General features: G+C 37.4%; 1 protein-coding gene across 3 annotated transcripts; it reads right to left on the minus strand.

Moving 5' to 3' along the window:
• Positions 1 to 1,863: 1,863 nt before the first annotated feature.
• On the minus strand, positions 1,864 to 12,742 carry dus4l (dihydrouridine synthase 4-like (S. cerevisiae)). Of its 3 annotated transcripts, XM_053688109.1 has the most exons (13): positions 12,430 to 12,547; positions 12,169 to 12,234; positions 11,958 to 12,079; positions 11,769 to 11,886; positions 11,516 to 11,638; positions 11,185 to 11,415; positions 7,826 to 7,927; positions 6,031 to 6,131; positions 5,675 to 5,822; positions 5,445 to 5,580; positions 4,791 to 4,890; positions 2,772 to 2,872; positions 1,864 to 2,409 (listed from the first exon to the last, which is right to left on the minus strand). In XM_053688109.1, the coding sequence occupies exons 2-13, from the start codon at positions 12,228 to 12,230 to the stop codon at positions 2,374 to 2,376; spliced, it is 1,380 nt and encodes a 459-aa protein (XP_053544084.1). In that variant the 5' UTR covers positions 12,231 to 12,234; positions 12,430 to 12,547; the 3' UTR covers positions 1,864 to 2,373. The 3 variants fall into 3 exon arrangements, with proteins under 3 accessions (XP_053544084.1, XP_017350221.1, XP_017350219.1); XM_017494732.3 differs by lacking the exons at positions 1,864 to 2,409; positions 2,772 to 2,872; positions 4,791 to 4,890; ... (3 more) ...; positions 7,826 to 7,927; positions 12,430 to 12,547 and adding exons at positions 9,658 to 10,676; positions 12,561 to 12,742 and having other exon boundaries at positions 11,189 to 11,415; XM_017494730.2 differs by lacking the exons at positions 1,864 to 2,409; positions 2,772 to 2,872; positions 4,791 to 4,890; ... (2 more) ...; positions 6,031 to 6,131; positions 7,826 to 7,927 and adding an exon at positions 9,665 to 10,676 and having other exon boundaries at positions 11,189 to 11,415.
• Between the last annotated feature and the right edge of the window lie 303 nt (positions 12,743 to 13,045).

Below are 13,045 nucleotides of genomic sequence, written 5' to 3' on the forward strand. Positions count from 1 at the left end.
AGTGTGGTTAGCTAAATGTATATTGTGAAATTAGCTTAACTACACTGAAGAAACCATTTCTAATCAAAGGAAGCTGAGAGAAGATGAAAACAATGATACGACCATCTTGCTACTGTAAAATGCACCTATGTAGTAGATCAAGTTAGCTTGAGATCCAGGAGAGCAGAGTATTTTTGTGGATTTGTTTAACAAAAGATCAAAAGGTTGAATAATAAAGACAGTTGTTCACAGCCTTCTTTGCTCATATTTACCAAGGGTGCCAATATTAGTAGACGGCACTAATATATGTATAAAATTATTGGCACCCCTATGAATTCATGAGAAATATATTTATTCTCATTGATAAATGCTCATGTCCACGGTTAAATATGGAGGAGGATCTTTAATGTTTGGGGCTGTTTTTCTGCCAGAGGACCTGGACATTTTGTTAGGATACATGGCATCATGGACTCTATCAAATATCAACAGATATTAAATGAAAACCTGACTGCCTCTGCCAGAAAGATTCAAATGGGCAGTGGTTGGATCTTCCAGCAGGACGATGATACAAAACATCATCAAAATCAACACAGAAATGGTGACAAATACAAAATAACCTAGACAAACATACATACATACATATCAACAGCCAACTTGACAAGTCTATTCCGATAACTCCTGTAATTATATATTTTTGTGTGCGAGTGTGTATGGTGTGTGAATGCAAGTGTATCTGGTTGTGGAAGCATGTAAATAAATGAACATCTAGAAATGTATAACAGACATAAAGATAGTAAAAACAAATAATAATGACAATAATAATAAATTCATTTAATCATGAGTGAGGGGGGGGGTTGGAGGATGAGGACAAATAATAATAGTAGTAGTAATAATAATATTACTAATAATAATAATAATAATAATAATAATAGATTATTTTAAGACTACCTCTGATCCCTCTGTGACCACGGCCTAAGTTAGTGCCCCACCCATGTCACGCCACAATGGATCATCGAGGAGAGATGCCGCAGGGATCAAGGCCCAACCCCCATCCGCCAGGACACTCCCACCCTAGACCGCCACAAAGATGCCACGCTTACCTTTTTTTTTTTTTTTTTGGTTGCGTTCATTGTTAAACTTGTAATAGATGTGTATGTGTGTCAACTAGTATATGATGCATTAAAAAAGCAAGGCGTGCAGCGTAGAACCAGCGCAGTGCAAAGCCCAGGCCACCACACCCACGCCACCGTGTGTGTCTCTATAGGTCCATATTTACATGTAAACAAATGTGTGATATTGTCCACACTAACTGAGTCATATAAAAGGTCAGATTTTCCTCGAATAATCTCTTCTATTGAAGCACGTGTTCACATGAGACTCCAATGGATTTGATCTAAAATAGATCATCAGGTGAAGCATAACTACCTCAAACAATTATTTACAAAAGTAACCAAATGATTGCAAGTAGGATTGCTATATTGTGATCACAAGTCATAGCAATAATTTATCAACTGACAGGATCAATTCGAATTTTTTTTTTTTTTAAATGACATACCTATACATCACAGACAAATATATATACACCAATGTCTGGAAATCAGTTCACTCGATACTTCTTACACCCTCACTTATAGTTTACTCTTCTTAATTGAAGTTTGAAAAAAAATACATTACTGCTTTTTTGTACAAATTTTAAAAACGTATTTTATAAACTTAAATGTATTGCTTTGACTTTTCACAAGAGTTATACAGAAGGAATAGAGGAAAAAGTAGGAAAACATGCATCAATGCAAACTGTACATTTCAGCTAAATAGAAAGACGAACATCTGATGTATTCATATCTTGAATAACAACTTAAATATACAGTACTGTTTTAGGCAGCATCATTTTGTTACAGATGTTTATTTGATCACTTCTGCATTAGTGAATCGGTAGAAAAGTTTCGTTTTCCCAAACATTACTTTTACAACAAGAAAATAAATGTGACCGAAAAATGTTTGTATGTCAGTAATGAAAGCAACATATTACATCAGTACATCACTTTTCAGATTTAAAAAAAAAAAAAAAAAATTGTTTTTTATTTCTTGACATGTGCCAAAGACCTTTGCACGGTACTATATATTTAAGTCTAGAAATCGGTTACTGAAGGCGAAATAATATGAACTATGTATAAAATAAGACAGGTCCTCTCCAGTAAACAACATTTAAAGATAGCAAAACGTTCACTGCATTATTATTGTGGATGCTACAATATGCAAAACATTCCTCTGCTGCTTTACAAGTTGTGCCAGCTGTGTACGTGTTTGATAAACTGCAGAGCTGTGGGGTCACCCTGGGCCTGAAGGTAATGACACCATGCTGCTTCAGGATAGCGGCTGAATTAAATGCTGTTCTCAAATATCCTTCTTATCTTCAATCTCAGTGCAAGCCTAGGACAAAAACAGTAAATATTTGGGTTACAAGGAGGTCTTACAGTCTTTGTGAGAGTCATGTCATAATCTGCAGCACCTCATAATCTCTACGTTCCAACAAATTCATTTAGAATATTCGATTCATGCTCAAACGTCAAGCGCAAACAGCAAATGTATATTAAATTTCAATAAAAGTGTGTGTCTGCTACGAGTGATGAGATAGATGAGCTGAATAGCTAAACACTTAAACCTCCTAAGATGAGAATCTGAGGATGACTAGAGGTGGAAACTCTCAGAGAGTAAAGGAAACAGGTGTTTTATTGTGTGTAATACTAGTTTTAACAGTAAAGCTAGTTCATAAAGGATTTGGAAACGATTACCTGCAATTTCATTTGGTTTTGAAGTAAATGGTCATAGTCTTTGGCTAGGGCCTCAGTTTGCTTTTTAATGGCGTCTGCTTCCGACTTGGACTTGTTCAGAGCTGTAAAGTCAAAAGCAGTTACAACCAGCTTCTGTACATATCCCATAAACATTTAATATTAAAGCACAATCAGCTTTTATAACGACTAATCACATACACCTTCACATACTTATACGCAAGAAAACTGGTTTTTGTAAGTCAGAGATAAAGCTACGCACAATGCAACACAGCGTTGTGGATGGAAATATATATATATATATATATATATATATAAACTATATCTAGATCAGCGGTTAAAATACACTATAAGGCTATACTAACATAAATAACGCAAACACAATTTGTTACAAAATTGCAAAGATACTTGTTACAAAGTTTGTTTGTTTATTTAATCCTTAACAATGAACAGAATTTATATTGGGATACATTCTGTCTAAGAATAACCGTAATGGGTTTTAAGCGAGGAGTGTATTCATTAGATATCGTATTTCTCCCTACATAAGCTACAGTTGTTTCTATCTACTTGGGCAGTTCAAAGATTTAACTTGAAGCAGAATAACTGAAAAACAGTTCACAGTTAACGCAGACATCATTATTAAACCAGAAACAAACTATGTATTAAACAGCAGCAACAATAGTAACCAATTCGATTTGAATGTATTCTTGCCTCATAGCCCTGGAATAAGCTCAGGATTAACGTAGACCCTGAAAAGGATAAACTGCTTAGTGAAGATGAATGTATGAACGAATGTTATGAATATATTTGTGGGCATCTATCTGTATTCCATTTAACTGGATTTTTTTTTTCCTCTTGAACTCAACTAAAAAGTGGACAAAATGTATCTGATGTTGTGTTTGATCTCTTTGGTCAAGCGTGGAGGTCATCAGCATGCAAGTGTCCTTAGGGGGTTTTCTTATCACATGTTCTTTTGACATTGTTTATTGTGGGGGTTTTTTCCTTTACATTTTTGTGCTTAATCCTCACACTGATCTCTGTGCCATTTCTTAAACCATTGGGCTTTTAATGTAAAATGAGAACTACATGAATGTGTTCATCTTAATTGCAGTTGAATGAACATTACTCGTTAATTGAAATTGTTCTGCTAAACAAATGAATCAGATAAATGAAAATAAAAGTAGTCACAGTGAATGAATGCATCCACTGATTCTTAAGTTCCTTTTCAAGCAATAAACCTGAGTAGACAATTTCATTTCATGTATTCTTTCCTTGAAAGCTCAGCACAAAGCATTGTGATTATTGACGGTCAACCCCACTCGCTGACTAAATAACCTAACGCATCGGTCATTCAGGTCATGCAGGACACTGAGCGCTGTTTACACCTCGGTTATTTCATCCGAGGGCCGTGGTGAAACGTGAGATTAACCAACCGCATATTCCCCTACGTCAACAGATATCCAATGCCAAACGAGGAACGCGAATCCTTGCCACGTGCCTGCTGCTTATGCTGCTTTTAGTACTAAATCTGAGCGACAAACACTTCAATTAGCGTTATTTGATAGTTAGCTTCATATTGTTAGCTAAAAGGCTCTGCACATGAACTGTGGAGCGCCCAATCAGTTTGTGGAATGAATAATAGATTTTTATTTATTCACTTTGGGTTAAAAACAAAACAATCCTCTTTAACTGTTAGGGAAGGTAAACGTTCGTTTGAAATCTCTGTTGATGAGTAGCTAGCTTATCATCAAGTCTTATCTCCAAACTCCTAAAGGTTTTTGAATAAACATCACGTCTCGCATGATTTCATTTCTTTTCAGATTACATGAATAGCAGAACAGGCTATAATGTTACATGCCTTCAGTTCATCAGTTAGAAAAGTTACACTGGACAGGGACGCCATGTTTTGAAAAAAGAAAAAAAAAAAGAAGAAAAAAGACGAATTTAATTTCTACAAACGTTTGGCGATTGTCACGCTTTACTTGGTCGTATATTATGTAAATATTAACACTTGTCCCTTACCTTCAGCAGATGTCTTCAGCTCCTGTTTGAGTTGGGACACCTCATTCCTGAGGCGTTCGTTTCCCTCTGCCTTACTTTCATCTGTGCAATCTTTCAAAGCCTAAAGTAGTGGGGGAAATGTACTCTCTGTTGATTCGCCCATTGAGCTGGAACTGAAACAATTAGTATATCTGTGCACAGCTAAACCTAAATTACTGCTGCAGCTACAGTGAATACATTCTTCATAGCCGTTAAGAGATAATCGGAGTCTATCGGCAGATCTGGAGGACATACGAGTCAAAGGTGCACAAGGCCTGACATGTTTACGCGGCAGTTAGAAAGATCAACAAAGACTGTACAACAATGCTCCCATGACTTTGTTGAAAGGTACAAGGAGGTACAAGTGCTAGCCTTTGCCCCTGGTGGTTTAGGAGGGGTGTCATTGAACATAGATTAACCAGTGGTTCAAATATATGCTTCACTAACATTTTGACCCTGTTATTTGTTTATTTACTTATTATAACCAACCAGCGTTCAGCCATAGCTACAATCATAATAATGGTACTTTTCTGCTTGAACTGAAGTATCTTTTTCCACAGTTAAACATAATTCGTGTAACCTGAGATCTAGCACTTGATTAACTCAACGGAATGTTTAAAGGGAAAAAAAAAAAACCTGCTCAAGCTGTTCAGTTTCCTCCATATATCTTTTGGCAGCCTTATTCGCGTCCTCTATCTGGACATGAAGGGCCGAGTTGGTGTTTACAGCTGCCGCAAGTTGATTTATCAGCTGGATGACTCGTTGCATGACCCTGCCATGTAAATACGTAAATATGTTGTTGGTAAAAACACAACTGAGAACACAATGGTTGTTCATTATGTTGTTAAAGGTATTAAGGATATTACAGCCACAGGAGGAGGGCGAAGCCAGAGATGTACAGGTTCCTCTGAGATCTAAACAGCTTCATATGCACATGGTCAATCATGTTAGGGTACATCTTAGATTCTTTATTGATCTGCGCGCCGGAGTATTTCCTCACCTCCCTCACAGCATCTATAGTGCAATATAAAAGACTCTGTTAGACCGACAGCCTAAAAATACACCAAACAAAACATATCCTGACGTTTCTAGGCATTTATAATGGCAGTGACGATAAACGCCCATTACAAACCTGAATGCAACACCAACAAAATGTTTATCGTGTATGGACCATTACGACATGTTCTTGTTAAGAGTGAAAGAGTGTGGTCACTTCACATACCCAGAAAGAGAACAATGAGGATAATGATCATTGCCAGAAATCCTCTTTTCCAGACCCAAGCAACACGATTCCATATGTTCAGACTGAAAATCATCTGCCATCTGCACGAAAGAATAACAAGCCAGGCATAATGGTTATGCATGGTATAGAACATTCCCAAACGTTACCATGCATAACACACAGATAGAAGGAAATATATGCTGTCTTGGTAGTGATTAAGCACTAGTAATGGGAATTCTGTCAGTCAGAGAATTTGGCTCAGCACACCAATAATAGCTCTTCCAGTTCAAAAGCCAGTTTAATCTATTGCTAAGAAATGTAATGGAATCTTACTATATCTTCTGATTAACAATTTAACACTATACTCGATAAACAATCTATAATCTGTGTATATCTCACACTAAATTGTTTCAGAAATGAAAACAAAACCTAAGATAAAACAAAGGCGACCTACATAAACACAAAATACAGTTTTTTAAATGATAATCATTATTATTTAATATTTCAGTTCAACACTATGAAGTTGGGTAAAAGATCTTACGCAGTAACACGCGACACCGAAATTGAAAGAGATTCCAGAAATGATGAGGAAGAAGGTGATTGAAGTACATCAGTCTGGGAAGGGGTATAAAGCTATTTCAAAGGCTCTGGGACTCCAAAGAACCACAGCGAGAGCCGTTATCTGCAAATGGAAAAACTCAGCACAGTAGTGAACCTTCCCAGAAGTGTCCATCCTTCCAAAATTCCTCCAAGAGCACAGCGACGACTCATCCAGGAAGTCACAAAAGAGCCAAGGACAACAACAAAGGACCTACAGGCCTCTCTTACATCAATAAAGGTCACTGTTCATGACTCCACTATCAGAAAGACACTGGGGGAAAATGTCCTCCATGGAAGAGTGGCGAGGTGAAAACCACTGATAACCCAGAAGAGCATTCAGGGAATTTTCCCAGTGTGGGATCAATTAAATTTTTATCTCATCTTAAGGCTCAACTGAATTTTACCAAAACACTCCTTGATGATCCTAAAACCTTTTAGGAGAATGTTCAGTGGACTGATGAGCTGAAAGTGGAACTGTTTGGAAGACAGGGGTCCCGTTACATCTGGCGTAAACCAGACACTGAATTCCACTAAAAGATCATCATAGCTAAGGTCAAGCATGGTGGAGGAAGTGTGATGGTGTGGGGATGCTTTGCTGCTTCAGGACCTGGGCAACTTGCAATTATTGATGGAAACATGAATTCTGCTCTCTGCTAGAAAATCCTAAAGGAGAATGTCCGGTGTTCACACCGGAAGTTGAAACTCAAGCGCAACTGTAGTTAAGTCCACCTCTCAATGGCTCAAAAAAATCTAAATGAGTGTTTTAGAGTGGCCTAGTCAAAGTCCTTACTTAAACCAATTGAGATGCTGTGGCAGGACATTAAACAGGCAGTTCATGCTGGAAACCCTTCAGTGTGGCTGAACTAAAGCATTTCTGCTAAGAAGAATGGGCCGAAAGTCTGATCAGAAGCGTTTGGTTGCAGTTATTGCTGCTAAAGGTGTCACAACCAGATGTAAAGCTTAAGGGGGCACATTAGTGATATGTATTGGATAACTTTTTTTGCTTTAATAAACATGTTAAAAAACTCAATTGTGTGTTTACTCAGGTTGCCTTTGTTTTATCTTGTATTCTGCTTGAAGATCCAAAACTATTTAGCATGAGATATACACAAAAACACAAGAAAAATCCTTTTTATCACAGCACTGTAAATACAGAATTCCTCATAGACAGCGTGTTCACTCGGTTCCAGTTCACCTTTGAGCTGAGATGAATGGCAGGCAGAGCAGGAGAAGAATTCCGATTTCTATATAGAGGAACAAAGCCACTGCAGTCCACTGCAAAGTCATCTTTATAGACCTGTATTTCCTGTCAGGAAAACAACAGACAGAACAATGTCTATTAAATCCTGTAAATAAATGAAAACCAAAATGATTTCATGTGATTCACATTACGCATTCATTTGGGATTCATCCGCAGATAAGACGCATGATGTATGTAGCTTGTAAAAATAGTTCTTAAAATTTTAAGGCAATCTGTTTCCTGACATTTCCCCTGGTAATGTGAATGCTTAGATATCTAAATATGAAAAATATTGTTGTTGTTTTTTTTAAAGTTCTACTTGGTATAATATCCAATAACATCTTGTTATTTATGATTTATTTGTGTTCTAAAGGAAACACTGCTGGAACAGTGAATAATGAACATGCGTTGGAGACATGTTGGAAAAATAAAAATTCAAATGAATGCAACAAGATTACGGTCCCGTCGTAGTTCTTCTGCTGATAAGCGTAACTCATAAACCACTCTAAAGGAACACTATTTTGTATGGTTCTTCACAGAAAACAGTTCCAAAACGGGTACTGTTAGTAAAGTTGTTTTTTTTAGAACTATATAAGACTATAAATTACTTTCATGATGGCAAGAGCGTCAGTCTTTTTTCTCTTATAAGTCTTATAAGGCATTTGATTTAGTGACGTATAACTTCCGAAAGCTATTCATATTGGACCTTTTTTGTATAAAAAATCTCTTGCAACTCAAATGTAAACGTGATCAGCTAGAGGAGGAGGAGGAGGAGGAGGAGCTGATCCTCAGCCAGATTCTGGGAGAAGGATGTTCCCGTCTTCCTTAATAATACCTCAAAGTCCCTTTTTGCTTTAAACACTTTTTGAACTTTGGATTATAATTAAATACGGGGGCGGGGGGAATGATCAGATTACCAACTAAAGGATTAATAATGTACTATTTTACGACATATCTTACAGTATGGATTATAATGTAGCTCCTGTCTCTAGGTTACATTCATCATCATCATCATAATAATAATAATAATAATAATAATAATAATAATAATAATAATAATAATAATAATAAAGATGAAACCCCAGTGTCCATGTGAGAGAGTTTTTCCAGTGTGTCAACATTTTTGAGTGATATTACTCGTAGGAAACTTTATTTTATTTCAAAACAAAACAAAACAAAATAAAAGTTAGTCAGACTGTTGCTGAACAAGTTTAAACATCTAACTTTAAAGGTGTAGAATGACTGCGTCTCTCCAGGGAACTTCCGGTCCTGCAGTTTAGAATGTATGCATGCAACAGCACAGTATAGTTAAAACACCAAATGAACACCTGAATAAACTGTAATAACGAGGGAAAGACCAGCTACACGGTTGAATTGAATACTTACCTCCGTGTAATTCAACCGAGAAACATCATTAAACAGTCCTGATAAACGCACCAGAAAGTTTCGAACTAGAACCGTCGCGTAATAACGAAGCGCTTTTTTCCTCTCAGTTTTACTTCCGGGTCAATGTCAGCGTTTTCTTTCCTGTTAAAATGAAAACGAAGACAGGTATCATGATTAAACCGTGAAAAGTACAGGAGAAAAGGGCCTCAAGTTGAATTCTGATGATATATGTAATTATAATGTATAGTTTGTGTCGGGTTACTATTCATTACTGTATATATTCAGAATATCCTAATATTGACTCACTGACCACTTTATTAGGAACACCTGATCGTGTAGCAGCAGAACAACGCATGAAACCCTATAGGTACAGCTTCAATAGCTTCAGTTTAATGTTCAGCTCACACAACAGAATAGTGAATAAATACCAGATCATGAACGCTCAAGTCTCGATAGAGTTCACACAGAATGGTGCAGCTCTTCACACCACAAACACTCTTTACAACCGTGGTAAGCAGAAAAGCATCTCAGAACATCAAACCTCGAGCTGGATGTGCTCCAACAGAAGAAGACGGCAAGGAATTTCATCTCTAGCAGCCAAGAGCAGGACTCTGAGGCTACAGTGGGCTACAAACACAAACTGATCAGTGGAATCGACTTGTGCGCTTTCTCCCATGAAAACAGTCATGAATCACTCGAAAAAACATGAACATCACACATTATTCTCATGGTAAAGCTGTATTTTACTCCTAACTTCAATTACATTCCTTTACTTTGGATCCAAAGTGTAATAACACATATCATGCTCTTTATTGCTTAGAAAAACAGCAATGCCAAAATATTATAATAAATGCTTTGAATTATTGAATGAATCGAGTCGTCGCACGTCGCACACACACAAGGATGGCTGTCTGTCCAAACTGCTCCCTCATCTGCAACTATATTTCTGTGTAATAGGTATTTAGATTGACTTTTTTCCCCCCATTACTATTGCCCCATTATATTTACCTTTCAAATAACAAAATCAAACTTGAATTCGGATTCCTCCCACAACTAAACATAGACATTTTTTTTTTCTTAAAACCAATCTTCATTTCTTTATTTAAAAAAAAGTACATTCAATTGTTTTTAACAAGTGCAGAGTATTTCTCAGCTTCGTGCACTGATGACTAGAAAGATCCGTAAGTCTTCTGAAGATAATCGACGATTGCAGATGTACTTGATAAACCATTGAAGACCTTCCTCTCCGGTTGAGAAGTGATGTTTTCTAACATGTATATAAGGTGGTGGTGGAAACACGTAAATGGGGTCCCTTGCTCCAAGGCGATTTTCACCCAGTCCCACAAACACTGTATTGGAGTGTGTTCATAGCCTGCAAACAGAGCTGGATTGGCCAGTAGCCCCCGAGCGGACATCACTCCTGTAAAAGATGGCAAATGTCAATAAAGATCTCTACATGTTCTCTCATGTTAGTACAAAACATACAGAAAGAAATAAACACAAGAAATACTGCAATCTTCATCAAATTCACACACACACACAGAATGTCTTTTGATTCTGTATTTATAAATGTGAACCAGAAAATAATGTATTCTATATTTTAAAAAGGTGCTTTAACAAAGTATTAAAGGTGTGCGGACTCGTTTATCACTAGAATTTTGTTGGTCGTAATATCACATTTAATGTGGAAAAAGATCTGACATGATTTATATTGGTTACATTTTTATTTTTATTTTTATCCACACTCACCGTCCACTTTAATAGGAACACGTGTTCTGTACGATTTTATGCACTGCGCTGCTGCCGTACGATTGGCTGATTAGATAACTGCATAAACGCACAGGTGTTTCTGATAAAGTGCATGCTAAGTGTATATCTTTTATACATATTCCACTCAAATAATTACTTATGAAAACCTAAATCAGCACATACCGTCCACCCCTGTAAGCTCACACACGGCCTGGACGTCTTTGGGATTTTTAATATCGCCGTTGGCGATGACTGGGATGCGAAGGCTATCCTTGATGGTTTTGATGGCGTCGTAATGCACCGGTTGATGTCTCTCATCGGCTGTCCGCCCGTGAACTGTGATCCATGACACCCCTGCTGCTTCCGCCTTCTGACAAAGATCTACAGTCTTCCGCACATCCTTATGAATTCTGGAATTAAACTGAAAATCTAAGCAAAAATAAATAGACAGATTATCCAATTAGATGACTACGTCTAATAAAAAAAGAAGTGTGTGATAAGCACGGGTACCTGATCTTAACGGACACTGCGTAATTGGGTTTGTCGACTTGGTTCCTGACATGTCTCACCATGTCTTTTACTATTTGTGGTTTGTTAATTAAGCATGCACCGTAGCCCTCTGCCATAGCCCACCTGCAAATGCACATAAACAAGATTGACACCAAATCAAATGATGCATCTTCCCACAAACGCACCGAGACCTTCTCAGCTCCCTCCTAATGTCTCTTCTGCCTTCGATAATGTATTTTAGTTTTAAGGATACCTCTGAGGACAGCCGCAATTCAGATCCACGCCGTCTGAGAAAGGGGCAACCAAGCTAGCAGCGGTTGCAAGTGTCTGAGCATCTTTTGCAGCAAACTGGATGATCAGCGGTCGGTCAGCTAGGTCAGAAAGAAGGCATGAGGTGTGAGCTATAAGAGTGTGGCCAAACTTAGTGTTAAATCAGACTTACAGTAGGTAGTGGTGAGTTCACTGTCCCTGGCTTTAGCAGAGCGTATGAAATCAGCTGCAACTATCATAGGAGTGAAACACAGGTCGCAGTCATATTTCCGGACTAGAGATCTGAAGGCCAGCCTGATGGACAAAACAATATGTCACTCATGAGGAGGAACATTCACACAAATGGATCCATACTGTATGCATTTCCTGTTGGTTCGACTTACTTTGAATAGCGTACCATCGGGGCACACACTTTTACAACCTTGCCGTTTTCAAACAGGTCCATGATGCTGTTTTCAGAATAAATACAATTCATTAGTAGGAAACTGGAACTACGTTGATATTAACACGTGACAAGTTGAATAGCGAGGAGTTAAATGATATCAAACTGCAGATACGACTCTGACATGAGATAAAACGTCACCGTTTCTAAAATAAATACATAAATAGACAGACAGATAGAAATCTGTGCAAATTCTTATTACGCGTTTGTGCAGAATTTCAAAACACCGGGTTAAGCCTGTATTTCCTCTGGATCATGAACGTGTTTACAGTAACGTGGTCCGCGTGGTCAGATGTCCCCCCCGCACCTACACCCAGGTCTTTCAGTTCCTACCTGCGTTTAGTTCCTATGGACCTCTTTTTAATATCTGGAGCAAGTAAAACGTGTATTGTGTGTAGGAAACATAGGGACGGTTTCCCCTTCTTCCACGACTTGAGAGTGATATCTGTAGACTTTCCTGTCACATCACAGTTTACACAGGAGGAACAGTATAAAAGCTGAGGGGAATGATTGTTATATATTATCCAACATCCAAGCAGTCAGTTAAAAAAAAAAAAAAGATCTAGGACAACAACATGCACAATAGAGAAATAGAGGTTACCAAGTCAGATTTGATTAAAATTGATTTTAAGTCGTAATCTATATAAATAAATATATATTTTAAAAACATTTTTAAAGACAAACTGTGGTGTACGTTGTTTTTTCCCCAACCTCAAAACTTAAAAAAGCTGCATAGTTCAAGTATGCAAGCTATAGCAGAAATAATATTGATGCTAAAAAGCTTTTTTAATAATAATAATAATAATAATAATAATAAT

The sequence above is a fragment of the Ictalurus punctatus genome, chromosome 19 (assembly GCF_001660625.3).
Source record: "Ictalurus punctatus breed USDA103 chromosome 19, Coco_2.0, whole genome shotgun sequence".
NCBI lineage: Eukaryota > Metazoa > Chordata > Actinopteri > Siluriformes > Ictaluridae > Ictalurus > Ictalurus punctatus.

Coding starts and splice junctions, on each gene's coding strand:
- dus4l (XM_053688109.1), bottom strand. CDS start 12,230: ATGGACCTGTTTGAAAACGGCAAGGTTGTAAAAGTGTGTGCCCCGATG. Junction 12,080..12,168: donor CCGATGGTACGCTATTCAAA/GTAAGTCGAACC, acceptor TTTGTCCATCAG/GCTGGCCTTCAGATCTCTAG. Junction 11,416..11,515: donor GCAGTGTCCGTTAAGATCAG/GTACCCGTGCTT, acceptor GTTTAATTCCAG/AATTCATAAGGATGTGCGGA.